Here is a 15,622-nt window from a genome sequence, read left to right as displayed (position 1 = left end):
CCTGTTGGGTTTCGCTGTGACAACTCATCATTTCACTGCAGTTTGCTATCAAGAGCACACTGCGCCAACGGAACTGAGGATGTCAAATTTTAGCTCGACAATCGCGGTTTGACCATGCATGTGATAGCGGTAACTCGGCATTCCACCCCATGCCTGCAAAAAATAAAACCGAACAGCCCATTCCGTGCATGATCCCAGACAAAGTGATCCATTTATTTGAACAACAGACACAGCGAGCGCGCCGGCAGTGACAAAAATTACTACATTCAATATATATTTAAAGCGAATTGTGCATTATATGAACGTACACAACCAAAACGCCAAACAGAACGAGCATGTCTGCAACCGAAGATCGAATCAATAATCCTCGAACGCGGCCTGATCGGAACGTACCAGGGCTTCGTGTGGGGCCGGGATTTTGGAATCCGGACGTGGTTCGATACCCCAGATCTCTCTGGCGTACTCGGAAATGGTTCGGTCACTGGAGAACTTTCCAGATGCCGCGATGTTACAGATACAGCGGCTGGTCCATTCTTTCGGATCCTGCAAAAGAAATATCACAATAAATTAAATCTCCTTAAGTGGGGAGTTGCACTAGGTAAATAACGCGACCTAGAATTCTACGATTTAGGGGTTCCGGTAACGCAAAAACAAAATGGTCCTGAAAGCTGGCACGGAAATCCTAGATGTCCCTTGCAAAAGATCTCGAATAGTGCAAATAAACCAAGGCCACCCATCAATAACGATCATATTCGACCAAAACGTTGCGAGTTCATTGTGTTCACGACGTCAGTGAATCTGTGACGCGACACATTGTTGACAAGCTCAAAGGCCCCCTATAAAGAATGCGATTGTGACAACAATGACACCCCTCCAATATTTCAGTTAACTCCTTGACGACTATGTCGATCAGGGCTGGCCAACCTTTTTAGCCAAAGGGCCACATTCGATTGACGAACTGTTGTGCGGGCCACTAGCCGCGCGAAGCGCGAAAATTTTATGAAGTTCACAGATCAATAATATTGTCACCCGACTATATTTCGGGCCTGCTGCATATCACCTGTTTGCAAGGACTGGGCTATTGGCGTCTGGACATATCGATATCGAAAGTTTCGACCAACATGCGTCAATCAATTTGTGCCTAGGTTTCATAGTCGACGGTCTTTCTGCGAGTGCAAACGCAAAGTCGCATATGTTGAACGACGCTCTGTCTCGTAATCGCGAATATAGTTAGATTCAATCTGATGCATTAGGCTAGGGTTACCATATTTCTGTGACCCAAATTCCGGAAACTCTTTAGCCCCCACTAGTGGAGTTCAAAATGAGTTATGACGTCACAATAGCGAAGCTTTGCTCATAGAATAGAGGTGGTCACGATCCGGTTCAGGAGTATGTGGCTCAGGGATATATAGAAGGAGTTCTATATATCCCTGATGTGGCTGTGTGTTGTGTAACCAGGACCGAGACCACGATTTTTCAGCCCCTTTCCGCCCAAATAAACAATCATTTTGAGCCCACCACAGGCCGGGTAATCGATGCAACTTCTGGAAGGAGGGGCTTGCTATATAAATCTGGTTTCTATATGCATCTAGTCGGTAAATTTTTTGGATGACTTCTGTCAATAATATTGGTCAAGTTTCATGTATTAATATATAGTTACTACTCCCCGCCCACATGATCAGGGTTAGTGGTAGAGCTGGTGTGGTGAAGGATGATGAGTTCGAAAATAAAGGGAGCGTAATTGAACATCGTTAAGTCATGTTCATGTCAGCCTTATGCCGGTGCACACCACGGAGCTTTATAAACTCCCCACATCCCGTGGTTTCCAACATTTTATGGTCGCGACTCCATTTCCAATTTGCTAAATGTTCCTTGGCCCAGATAAAAATTTGAAGGAAGTCATCACCTTTGCCCAGACTTACGGGCTATTTCGGAAGCTGATGACGTTCAACATATTCGCGAACCCCAGAATAAAGGCAAACGATCCCCACGTTTGGAACCACTATCTTTGAATAAAGCATTTGAATGGCCTTAACGATCTCTAGGAATATACCGATCTCCTATAATTGCGATTACAATTAGGCTTATTCCAGTAAATGAAGGTTGTTAATATTTATATCATATTGCATTTTTTGCGAGGGTGGTAGTCCTCATTAACATCAATAAATGCGATAGTAAATCGCGCGCAGCGCGAAGCAAAACATCATGCATCAGCCTAGATATTCGAAAAAATAATATTTTTATGTTGATTTACGAAAAAAATTATGAGCCTACGTCAAGTCTTCAAAATTCCGGACAGTTGGCATATTTTAGAAATTCCTCCCGGACGCTAGTTTGAACAGTGAAATTCCGGACTTGTCCGGGAAATTCCGGACGTATGGCAACCCTACATTAGGCGTTCTTTCATTTTCACGAAGGGGCAACAATAATAAAAGCAACAAATCGAGTGACAACATGTTGCGCGAAGCGTGCAGAAAATTTTTACTTTTGATAAATCAATCGTAAATTATTGCGCTTTATTGTAGTCTACATATATCTACCAATATGTGACGAACTCATGAATCTGCCAATGCGTCGGAACTGATATTTTAGTCATCTAATCTAAAGTGTTGCGGCCAGACTAATCAAATATTTGGTTGGCCTCACAAGTTCACAGTCTGTGCAATCCATTTTTGATAACATTAGAGATTTCGGAAATTACCTCTCGGGCCACTCAAAACCTTGGGTTGGTCCGCCCTGATGTCGATGATCAAGTTAGGAGGCCCCCTACGAACACGTGTGCGGAAAGAGTAGTAAGAATTTAGAATTCGAAAAAGAATAACATGCGTAGATATTGGACAATTCTTGCTAAATTATAATGGAAGTTTCAAGTTCAAGTTTCAGGAAACTAATTCCACCTTGTACACGGCGTTGACTTTATCTTGGCATTGCACGTAAGCGTCGAAATCCGCCATCAGCTTGAATCTGTCGTGGTTCAGCAAATGGTCCATCAACTCTTTGAACATCGCCGGCTGCTCGGGAGAGAAAAACCCGCCCGAGATCTGATCGATCGCCATCTTCAATTCCGGAGACTTTTCGTAGTACTCTCGCGGATTGTAACCCTTGCTGCTCGAGATAGAAGTTTGGTTTTACCAGGTGTAACCAGGTGTTTGGAAAATCGCTTGAAATTCACTCAAATACCTGTCCAACTCGTTGACCTCATGAACTTGCATTCCGAAAATGAAGATATTTTCCGGCTCAGGACCTTTAGCGAGTTTTTCTAATTCTTCAGCCATCTCGACGTTGGCGCCGTCCAAAGTTCCAATGGTAAGAGCTCCATTCATCTGTTACACAATGAAGTCTCAAAATTGCCCTGCGGAATGCTAGGTTGACGGACTGAGGAAAATTACTATATTTAAAATGCGAGCCGTTCTTTATCACTCGAGAAGAGTTGGAAAAGCGAATATCACCGGATTGAACTGAAAACTGAACAGTGAAAATAATGACTTGGTCTCAGGCTCGAGTCAAAACACAACGACTCGTACTCGGGCCACTACACACGGACTTGACTCGATGGTGAATAGAAAACGACTTAACTTTACTATTACAGTGATCGACATGTGACTTCGTTACAGCCCTGGTATACAGCAATTCGAGTACTCTCAAAGATGATCTTTCGCAGCTCGATTTGTATCTTTACAATTAATACTCAATTAGGATTAGAAGTACACAAATCACCGCACCCAAACTAAATCAATAATGACGGACGTAGATATAAAGCAGCACAAACTCAGGAAGCACTCAAATACAGTACATATTGGTTAGAACATTTTACTTTTCCCATTAGTAGCAAAATTGGAAGAAACGATACCAGACACGTATCCAATAACCCACCATAAATTTCATGTTTCCGGTACCAGAAGCTTCCGTGCCAGCAGTAGATATCTGCTCAGACAAGTCTGCCGCCGGAATCACCTTTTCGGCGAGAGAAACTCTGGCAAATAATAGGGTTGAGCACAAAACCCGAAGGACTTCCGCACCAAACAAACCTGTAATTCTCCAAAAACACAACTTTCAATAAGTCTCCTACGACCGGATCGTTATTCACTTTGTCGCCAATGCTCGTGATGAGCTTGATGATCATTTTCGCGGTGTGATAACCAGGAGCAGCCTATTCAAATAGCAAATAAGAGGGTAGGAGATGGCACTTTCCAAGAGTCTTGTTTATTCCCGCAATTACCTTTCCACCAATCATGATAGTTCTGGGAACAAAATCGCCGTTCGGGTTGGCTTTGATTCTGTTATACATCACTATGATATGGAGAGCGTTCATGAGCTGACGTTTGTATTCGTGAATCCTTTTCACCTGCGAGAGATAACGCGAAATCATTCTTAATGCCAGGAAGATTTAGATGCCCTGCAGACCTGAATATCAAACATGGATTGCGGGTTTATTTTCATACCCCATTCCTTTTCGATGTAATTCGCCAGCTTTAACTTGTTCTCCTGTGCAGCAAATTTGAGAATGAGGTTTGCAATACATAAAGCAATCAACGACACAAACCGGGCAGTGACGTAAGTAGTAGCATTGTAATATTACACTTGAATAATGACCGGAAAGTGTTCAAGACTGCGTAGAAAAATTTCCGTAACCCAGAAGACAGATGTAATGAAAAAATCTGCTAAGCGAAAGCAACACCAAGCATTATTTAAACTGTTCACTACTTCACTTAAACAAAATCAATCAAGAATTGATCGCAAACGCACCTGTTTGATCTTGGCCACATCGTTGATGAATTTATCATCCTTGTGCAAATCCCACAGTTTCGTGAGCTGATCCAACTTTTTCGGCCATTCCTCTCCCAGTTTCTGAACAACATTTGCATCGAAATTAACGTTCGATTTCCTGCCTCTCAACAAAATCGCTTACCTCCGCAACCAGATCGGCCAATCCAGGATTGCATAGAAGCAGCCACCTTCTCGGCGTGACTCCGTTCGTCTTGTTCTGAAATTTTTTCGTCTGGCCCAATTTCTGAGACATGACGTAAAAGTCGTGGAAGCTGAAACAGGACCGCAAATGAGACGGATTATATATATCAAAACCAAACACGTTTTCAATTACGTTCGGTCTTTGAGAATCTGCGAGTGAATCGCGGCCACACCGTTGACCACGTGAGACCCGACGATGCACAAGTGGGCCATGTTGACGCGCTTCTCCCCTTCTTCCTCGATCAGCGACATCCTCTTGATAGCGGAAGGATCGTCTGGGAAGATTTTCTTCACGGTCTGAAAAGCAACGTCCGGAATGTGAATAAAAATGTTACAACTAATTTGTGATCTAACAATAATCTACAATTTACACAATAATTCCACACATAAAGACAACTCGGTAACTCAAAAACAAAGAACTCGTAGGTGTAGCTAATCGAATCAATCCAAGTACTGTACTTCATGTGCTAGCAATTGCCAACCTCGGATTCAACATTGCATCTTGAAAGTCAATAATATGTACTAAAGTAGGTACTTGTGGTACTCCATCAAGTTCTTCAAGATCACTTCGACTTGCCAGGTCCAAATCAAACTACTCGATACATTCGAGCTTCAGTTTTAACTACAGTGTTTGGATGGATTTACGCCCATTTCTGAGCAAGATGTCGGCACTCAGAGCAATGATAGTTGATCTGTGTTAGCCGAGTCTAAGATGTAACATGTTTTGACGTGGTAACTGGCGATTGACTGACAAAAGTATGTGTACCATGTGTTGTGCAAGTAATTTCAAGACCTCTAGTTCTGTACTTTCAAAGTAGTCTCAGCAAGTCCACACTACTAGTTTCAGCAAGTCTACACTACTTCTACTTCCAGTACTCAAGTATCATCGACAGCTGTGGAGTAGTTTCAGCCAGTGTTAATCACTCATCTACAACTTCAGATATTCAATAGCTATACCTTTCATGTTCGCACTCCAGTGCTAAAATCTATGATGCCTTGTCCCGTATACTTCGAACTACCAGTAATTTTTCGACCTCAGGTTTCAAGATACCAAACCGCACATCACGACTTACCTCGAGGTGCTTCGAATTGATGAGATAGATGATTTGAAGGTGTCGCGGTAGCATGTGTTCCAGCATCGACACAGTCCACCTCTCCAGAGCCTCCGGAAGGATGGTATGATTCGTGTAAGCGCATGTGCGATAGACGATTTCCCACGCTTTGTCCCAATCCATCTTCTCGACATCGAGGAGTATCCGCATCAGCTCAGGGATAGCCAGCGACGGGTGTGTATCGTTGAGTTGTATCGCAACCTTGAAGCAATATGTTACGTACAGCACACGTATTACTGTAATCGAAAATAGGCCGTACCTTACCAGGGAAGGCTTCGAACGATGTGCGAACCTTGTCCCGGCAACCAAATGTTGACGATTTAAATCTACGAATGATATCATGAAGGGTCGCAGCAACCACAAAATATTCCTGCTTCAGACGCAGTTCTTTTCCTTCAAAGAACTGAAAACAATCGTTTACAAAAGGAACACGTAAACTAGGATTTGTTTATCAACTCACATTGTCGTTGGGATAAAGAACTCTGGAAATATTCTCTGCTCTATTGCGATCGCACACTGCGTTGATGTAATCCCCAGTGTTGACTGAAACATATGTAACAGCATGAATACCACACAAGTCTCACTCGAGGTACAAGTTCACAATTGTACTTACACACATCCAAATTGAAAGAATTCGGAGATTTTGCACTCCACAAACGAAGCGTGTTCACAGTGTTGTTTCCATATCCAGGAGTCGCAGTATCGTATGGCATAGCGTACGTGGTCTACGAAGACTAAAAGTGTCACACTCCATCAACGGACTGACAAAATATTAGGTACGTACCGTCGTATCGCACCAGTTGCTAGGACCATCCCAGCCGTTGGGATTCTCAACCCGGCCATAGAATGGTACTGGGATCATGTATTCTGGTCTTGCCTTCTCCCAAGGATTGCCGAAGCGAAGCCAATCATCAGCTTCCTCTACCTAAAATAACGTACTGCACCAACTAACGAAATATTGGCCTATGAAGAAAGTCAAGTACCTGATATCCTTGTCGAATCTTCTGATTGAATATTCCATACTCGTAACGTATACCATATCCATAGGACGCCATCCCTAAAGTAGCCATAGAGTCCAAAAAGCAAGCAGCTAACCTTCCGAGACCGCCATTGCCCAGACCTATGAAGATTATATGAAGTAGGATGATAAATATAGTGAATTAGAAACGCCAAAACATTTCTATACCCGCATCTTCTTCTAGCTCTTGCAGCTCCTCAATATCAAGTCCCAATTGATACATTGCTTCGTCGCACGCATTTTGAACGCCTAAGTTGAGCATTGTGTTTTGGAGAGTGCGACCCATGTAGAATTCCAAAGAAAGATAGTACACTCTCTACAAATTCAAGCTGTCTATTTATGCGGAAAGACAAAGAGCATTTCAGAGTTTATACCTTTGGGTCTTTCTCGTAATAATATTGCTGGGTACGAATCCATCTTCCCACGAGATGGTCCCTCACAGTTTCGGCCAACGCGAAGTAATAATCCCTGTGTGTTGCGACGATGCGATCTTTGACGAGTGTAAAATGCAGATGGCGATTGAACGCCTAAAAATCAAAACGGCGAAACGATTGAATCAAGATTTACACATCAAATCCGGTACATTTCTATGGAACGCTTTAGATGCCATAATTGTGAACTCGGTTTCATAATATACATCGAATCAATGTCATCCTGCCTATTGAAATAAGACATTGAAGCACAGCGGCATTGCTATTGATTGGGGCTAGAAGATACCAATAATATGAATCGATAGAGGCATCGCTTCAGGACGGAGAGGATGAAGACATAATATCTAATTCAATTCAAATGCAATTCGTGCAAAAGTAAAAAACCAGCCAGTGTAGTAACTATGTGTACGCTACTTGTAGTGTCCCCTCATAGGCTACATAGCACAGAGGTGAAACCTTCATCTTGCATACCGTGTTGATATTTATAATTGCGACAGTGATTTATATTGGGAGACATGCGGTAACACATATATTTTAAAAATTTGCTACACAAATTTATGTAGCTTGAAGTCATTTTGCAATGCACGAAATCCAGTGCTGATATTCGAAATCCCCACACAGTGATAATAGGACAAGTTTTTGTTGCAGTTAAATCCGCGGAAAGTAGCATTTATTTATTCATTTTTGACAAAAGTTGCAATAGTTGCACTAAAAGACCACATTTTGCTCGGTTGACTAAAAAAAAGGTCAATTTACCGGTTCAGCTCCCAAAATACCCGTACTTCGGTGCTGATTTACGGTGTTTCAGTCGAGTTTGGCCGTGTATTTCACCAAAACCGAAAATACTTTCATGAAAAATCGAAAAAGTTGCAAAATGTTGCAAAGAGTTGCATGAAAAAAATGGACAAAAGTTGCAAAAAAAAAACTATAAGATTCCTTCAAACAGCTTAAAACAGCATTCTACATATCTTACGAGTATTTAGAAAGCTGCCGGAAGCTATAAAAAAGGTTGCAAAAACTTGCCCTAGGATAAACATCATTTATCCTAAGTATTTTGCGCATTTGGTACGTGCATGAGATTTGTTGATACAGATAACGCGCGTATAATGCATGAAATTCACGTACTTTGCTTATTTCTGCAACATTGTCCAATGACGCTACTCCTCGTACAGATATCTGCTTGCGCTTGTCATGGTCGGAAGATGGTTTTTGAGCCATGGGCTTCATAACAATGAACTCATATTGATAAAAAAAAAACACAGAAGAATTGACATTCATATACTCACAGCCAAGCGAGTTGTTTTGCTGCGAGCTCCGGACGGGTGGCCTTTTTTCTGTGGACCAACGGATGACCCGGGTTTGACAGTCCGCGTTGAAACTTTCTCAGTGCCTGCAGGCTTATCAGCTTTTTTCGACTTAAACAGTCTACCCAGAATTGGGGCTTTACCCAGAATTGGGGCTTTTGTGGGTTTTTTATCAGTCACTGTCACACGACCTGCATTTATTAGAGTACAAACAAGTGGTTATTTATTAACAAAGTTTGTCTTTATCAAGAGTGAGGACTCTCACAAAGGAAACGAACGATGCATTAATCTACAACTCGCTTTATCAAGAACTGCCAGTAAACTGAGCACAGTATCCAGAAAGAGCCTTAAAAATGATCATGTGCTGTTATCATGGGTAAAATATCGCAGCCAATCTTTCTGAGACAGCAGTTTCGCGTCAACAAGGATAACACCTACAGCTAGACATCCCAATACCACTCCAGCGCACGAATCCTATGAATGAGCAACGAATATCCGCCCTTTCCTATCATGACTATAGGTGACGATGGGACGAGCGATTTTGCGCGAAAGGTCACGTATACGCCGCTGCTGCTGGTGCTGCACTGATTTGCTTTCGAGGTGTCTGCGCTGCGTTCGTCGATATCAAGCCAAACCGGTTACCGGACTTTCGTCGGAGTAAATTTTTTCGATTATCACGCCATAATCAGTCGAGTGTTAGAGGAATCATATTTACTTCACATTTATAACCCGAAATGTGATTCCTAAATTACTTGCTTCATCGAAGAAAGTCTAATCCGGATAGGCCGACGACAGTAGACGAAACATTGCATACCAGTTAGTCTAGCCCAGATTGTTTACATACAAAATATACACACTGCACAGCCAGAGGTTACCTCGGGGCTCTTCAGTGCGCACGTAACGATCATACTATAGAATGTAAACATTCTATAATCATACGCTAGTCAGCCACAGTCGTGATGACAATCGTTGCTTTTCGCCAGACACGGAATAATACGTATCGTGGCTAGGTGCGCAACACAGCCTACAGTGCCTCACTAGTTGTTGAGTGCTGCAACGACAAGCCCCCAGCTGTGCATGGGCACTGGGCAGTGGGCAGTGTGCAGTTCATTGAATTTTCGGAGTAGCCAACATCATCATCATTGGTTTATTAGCAATTTTATCAGTTCAATACACCACAAAAAATGCGATACAATGAATAGACAGGAAGATGTCGAAGCGACTTGGATTTGTCAATGGAATCAGACACCCACCTTGGCCTAGGCGCAGGGCCGTAACAGCACTTCGTCAGGCCCCCTCCCAAAACGTTGGCCTTGGGCCCCCCATAGGGTGATAAACATAACTTCTGGGGGGCTTCGCCCCCCAGACCCCCCTTCGGCTATCCGCTTTTTGACGCTTTTTTACATGGGCATTGAGTGTCCGTTTTGTGGGTCAGCTTTTCCCGCCTAGACGCGCGAAAAATTTCAGTAAATCATGATTGAATCGGCCAATATGACCGGGAATTACATATATACTGCTATCAATTTTGATCCTCTCTCTACTCACGTAATCAGATTTACCGGTAGAGCTGAGCGAGGTCTGTTTTAAAACGTAGGACCGCCCAATAATAATTAGACATCTTCGGGCGTACCCGTTGGCACGAACGAAACAGCACTTCGTCAGCCCGCCCCCCCCCCCACAAAAATTGGGTTTGGGGTTCTCATAGGGTGATAAACATCACAGTGTTCGCTTTTGCCACGAAATTAGATGCACTGTTTAGTGAGCCAGCTCGAAGCGCGAAAATTTTCGATAATTCATTATATAATCGGTCAATAAGATCGGGAATTGCATTAATATTGCTATCAATATCTTGTCCTCTCTGCTCACGTTATCAGATTTACCGGAAACTGTAGGGCCCGTAAATAATAATTAAACATCTTCGGGCGGGCGGACCCGTTGGTATGACTTCGTTACATGATTTTATTTCGTGACCTCCTGTCTGCTATATCAAAAATATAGAATCGCTGAAACGTACTAAACTAAAAGACGCACACGATTTCAAATTGCTATTTCTTCACTGGCATATATTTTTCCTGCTGGATGGTATGTGTCTTATGAGGTTCAGATTGCCAAGGCAGGAACATATGGCGCCAGTCATTTAGGCGCCTATGGACAATTAAACCTATTATTTTGTATATATAACGAAGTTTTCGGGCAGTCCGTTTCGGCCAAGCTTTTCGCGCTGCCGATCGTTCTGGCACACTTCTTGGAGTCGCATGGAATAAGCTCAAAATCGTTATATATCTTGGTGCGTAGTGGCGTGTTAATGGCCAACGCCGATATGTCCATTTCTATAAATCTTGCGTGTTTTTTCTTGGGGGAAGAGTACCAAATAATGAAGATATTTGGCAACTTTAAATCGCGCGGAGCGCGAAAAATTTTGGAAAAAATTGCATAAATTTTCAAAAAATACTCTATAATTTATGCTAATTCACGAAATAATTTGGGGCCCCCTTCGAGCTCGGGCCCCCCCAATTGGGGGGGTTTGGGGTGCGGCAGTTACGGTGCTGCCTAGGCGTAGTAAAGAGGAGGCATGCACACTGAATGAAAGTAAAGAATACAGTATAGAAAAAGAAAGCGACCAGAATAGGGCGGCATGTCATGGGAAGCGATATCGATAGGTCAGTCGTGGTCCGGTAATCTTGAGGATGCACTGTATTTATTTAATAGTAATTGCTTGTATTTTGACTTGAATGTGGACATGCTCGTCGACTGTCGGATGGCCGGCGGAATACTGTTCCACACATCAGGTCCGGCATATTTTATAGAGCGATGATCTTTTCGGTCGATCATATGATATTTGGACGACGTGGACGCGCGTGGTAAAAAATCATTCATAAGGAAAGAGCACTATGGATTTCAACATTAACGACCCTGATATAATTACCACTTTTTTTTCGGTAAAGATGAGTGCATAAAGAAGTGGTGTGACAGAAGTTCACCCACATAGGACACTCTAGCTAGGATGATATTCAGAGGTCAAACTACCAGGATACTAGATCATGTCATAGTGTAGGACAGTATGATAATAGAACATCATTGCCGCAATACCGAACATCGCCATTAGCAATTCTGCGCCAGTTGCGGATATATTCCTTTGTGATTTCAAGACCAACACTGGCGATCATCAAGAAGCCCGCGACAATGAGGATTCCGGAGGCCCTAATAGAAACGGAACAATTTATTGGTGGCTGTCAACCGCGAATGCGTTAACCTAAAAATATTCACGAAGAGCGGTCATAGTTCATAAGGCCCTATAGGCTTACCATACGTCCTCTTTCAAGAGGATTTGTCCTCTTTTGACTTTTTTGAAAGTGTCCTCGGAGGACGCCCTTTTGTCCTCTTTTTTGAGATTTTGTCCTCCTTTTTGAAAATTTAGGCCAGATTTAGATGAAATTGCGAGCGATATGCCGCAAATTAGCCGAGAAGTGACGCTCTGGCGGGTATTTCGGAGGGAGAAGCGGTGATTTTAGCTCTGAGCGAAAAGAAAAAAAAGGTCTTCTTTTCGCTCAGTCATCCACCTGGCAACGTGGAGTTAAAAACGTTATTTTGAGCTCTGAGCGAAAGTGAATACCTTTTTTTTAGGCAACCGATCACGTAGTGGGAAAAATTTACCGGTTTCTGAGAATTCTTCGTCTCCAGTTTTGCATGTATGAAATTTCTGAAAAAGTGTCCTCTTTTTCCATTTCCAAAATATGGTAAGCCTATCATAGGCCTACTCCTCATCCCTATCTGAAATTACAACCCAACAGCAGATGGACGATCGAGCAGTGAAACGAACGCGATTGTGGATTATATGCAATGTAGGCCTACATCAAAGCTCCGGGCAGTTTGAAATTGGGAACCAATTGTCGCAAACTCTCGCAACTTCAGCCCAGGTAGAATGTGGAATGCAGGAAGTAGCCCTACGGTCACCGTTCCATGCATAACACAGGAGCGTATGCTAATCTCCTAAACATGCATATTGCATAATTGCGGTCGGATTTCTCGTTTCGTCGCTTGTCCAGTGCGCATCCGGGTCAGCCTACTCTCAATTCGTACTTCTTTTCATGCCGAAAACCGCATGCTGCTTGCAGGAGCCGACCAACGGCAATATATTCCAGAGTTTACTTGGCCTTTGGCAGAAAGAGAAAGAGAGCAGATTCATTTTCGCCTGCACCACCGAGATGCGATACGGCCTTCAAGCAAGGTCATCTATAATCTGCACCACCGTATTTTCTTCCCCATGCTATCCGACATCCGTGCACAGCAGGATAACCGCATAACCGCGGATACCAGTTTTTCAGTCTTTGGTTTGACCCAGCCGGGGATCGAACCCACGAGTCACGACTTTCCGATACGCATCAGCATTACACTAACTCACTTATCTCGCAGAAATATCATGAAAACGAAGGAATCTTCCGATCGCGGGTTCAAAGAATTTCGTATCTGACAGTGGATTGTGCTTATAGAAGACTAAATATATTTGATAGTAGCGCCACTGTTATCTCTTCTCTATACGGTACATATTTTGAAAGAATATTACAATCTCGAAGCGGTGGTTACCGATAAGTCCGTGTGTCGTGCTGCACTTTGAGTCCAGGCATTTGCCTTAAATCATCGTTATACTCAGAACGTCGATCTAAAATTTTATAGCCTATAGTACTTACCCGTTGCAGATTTTTTCGGTTTTGTTCCATTGCCTGTCTTTATCTTCCGCGAAAGCCAGGGATATCTAGTTTCAAGATATCCCTGCGCGAAAGCATTGAAATAACAGACTTGACTACAACAAAAATGAAAATAAATATACCCAGAACGTCAAACGACAGCATTTCCGACACTGGCGCCAAATGCGTATACCGTCAACACTTGGCGAGCTCAACAGATCAGATATTTTGTTGATTATACCCGATGCAATCAGGCCTCCGTTCCGACAGTTTACCTCTTCCAGCCAGACTCCATGCTGGGACAGTTTAGATTTACAACGAAAATGGACTGTATTCTGGATATCATGCACGCTGATTCCGAGGAAGAGCACGAGACGATATTAATATTAACACTGTGCTTATTATGCCGTCTTCGCGGTGGTTGAAATTAAATAGGTAGCCTATAATGGATATCTCAATAGGTTGTCAGTTATAGATATATAGTCGATAGTCATTGCCTTGTGGTGGAGATACTAGTTGTGACGTCTTCTAGGGAACAATAACATTACGTTAGTATCGGCTATATTTTCGGCTACATCGCACGTTCGTGTGACTGTTTGAGAATGGTTTTATTATTCGGTACAGATTGCTGAGATTGGACACCAATCAATATATTCTCGGCCTACCACATTGGTAAATTGTAGAATTATTAGTCAACCGCCAGAGGGAGCAGCTGCATTGAGTATTGGTATTATGTGAACGATTTTAGGACCACGACGCATTAGCATTTAGCAGAGGTGGTCAAAGTAGTCAAGAAAGCTACTCAAGTAGCAGTAGAAGTAGTGAAGAAATAATCTACTCAAATACGGGTAGAAGTACTTCTTCCATAAGCCAGTTAAAACTACTTGAAGTAGAAGTAGAATTGACTGACTTTAAACCTACTCAAGTAAGAAGTAGTTTTGAAAACAGTTTTAATTCGTTCGCATGGACTGTCAAAAGCTGCAAATTGAGCTATGCGAAAGGTGCAGAGAGCTTGATTCGTATTGATGCATCCAAGGAGGTATCAATTTTCGACAGAATAAGTATTTGTCCACATCATGCGATGCAAATTATAGTATTGATATGAAAATGCGAGACTAACCCTTTGTTCACTAGAAGTCCCCGTTTTAGAGAATACCATGGCATGTCTCCCTGTCCCATATTATAAGGCCCTAAATTTGGGCGGAGAGCAATACGGAGAAGTCGTATCTAATACGGTTTCAACACTGCGCGAAGAGTATACGTAAATAACAAAAATTGTGGATCGTAAAATTTATATTTAGTGTAGCTATATATTTTCGGAAAATAGAGACATTACTACACTTGCTCTTATGCTTGAACATGTATGTTCTGCAGACAAAAGAACTGAAATCAATTTGAACTCAATGTATGATACTGCAATAAAATATTGACAAAAACGGTTGCCCGACACATGAGCAATTGAGCATGCGACACAATGGAAAACGACAGTTCAGCATGGAACACATCAGAATGCGTCACTTCAGCATGTGACTGTATAACCCAAAAACTTACCCTAACCCGAAACATAGCCTAACCTAACCTAACCTAGCCTAACCTAACCTAAAGCCTAACCCTAACCCAACCATAAATCCAACCCTAACCTACCCCTAACCCGTAATTTAACCCACATGCTCATGAGTCGCATGCTAAATTGTCGCATGCCGAAGTCTCGCATGCTGTAATGTCGCATGCTCATATGTCCACGGACCGACAAAAACAACATTCATTTACAGGAATAAGCCTAATTGTAATCGCAATCATAGGAGAACGGTATATTAAGGCCGTTTAAATGCTTTATTCAGAGATAGTGGTGATGTAGGGTGATTTTAAAGCTCCGTGGTGCGCACTGGCATAAGGCTGATGAGTAATCTTATCAGCAGGACACGAACATGACAACGATGTGCAATTACGTTCCCTGTATTTTCGAACTCACCATTCTCAACCCGCTCCACCGCTACTCTGATCAAGTGGAAGGGGAGTAGTATCGATATAGCAATATATGGAACAGCCAATATTATTGACAGAATTCAGTCAAATAATTTAACGACCAAATGCACAGAGAATC

At 42.6% G+C, this 15,622-nt stretch overlaps 1 protein-coding gene across 1 annotated transcript; it reads right to left on the bottom strand.

Moving 5' to 3' along the window:
- Window positions 1–180: 180 nt before the first annotated feature.
- On the bottom strand, window positions 181–13,568 carry LOC145450202 (glycogen phosphorylase, brain form-like). Its single transcript, XM_080328710.1, has 21 exons — window positions 13,522–13,568; window positions 8,816–9,024; window positions 8,655–8,750; window positions 7,473–7,625; window positions 7,267–7,414; window positions 7,064–7,200; window positions 6,865–7,005; window positions 6,694–6,805; window positions 6,541–6,623; window positions 6,340–6,483; window positions 6,042–6,281; window positions 5,102–5,265; window positions 4,910–5,039; window positions 4,747–4,848; window positions 4,405–4,485; window positions 4,220–4,345; window positions 4,029–4,150; window positions 3,874–3,973; window positions 3,181–3,323; window positions 2,898–3,105; window positions 181–543 (listed from the first exon to the last, which is right to left on the bottom strand). Exons 3-21 carry the CDS (start codon window positions 8,745–8,747, stop codon window positions 358–360), a joined length of 2,613 nt encoding a protein of 870 aa, XP_080184836.1. The 5' UTR covers window positions 8,748–8,750; window positions 8,816–9,024; window positions 13,522–13,568; the 3' UTR covers window positions 181–357.
- Between the last annotated feature and the right edge of the window lie 2,054 nt (window positions 13,569–15,622).

This window comes from Botryllus schlosseri, chromosome 11 (genome assembly GCF_051294905.1).
Source record: "Botryllus schlosseri isolate E-star chromosome 11, Bs_hap1, whole genome shotgun sequence".
NCBI lineage: Eukaryota > Metazoa > Chordata > Ascidiacea > Stolidobranchia > Styelidae > Botryllus > Botryllus schlosseri.
This window is presented reverse-complemented; position numbering and strand designations above follow the sequence as displayed.

Coding starts and splice junctions, on each gene's coding strand:
- LOC145450202 (XM_080328710.1), bottom strand. CDS start 8,747: ATGGCTCAAAAACCATCTTCCGACCATGACAAGCGCAAGCAGATATCT. Junction 3,974..4,028: donor GTGTTTTTGGAGAATTACAG/GTTTGTTTGGTG, acceptor ATTATTTGCCAG/AGTTTCTCTCGCCGAAAAGG. Junction 3,106..3,180: donor GAGGTCAACGAGTTGGACAG/GTATTTGAGTGA, acceptor TATCTCGAGCAG/CAAGGGTTACAATCCGCGAG.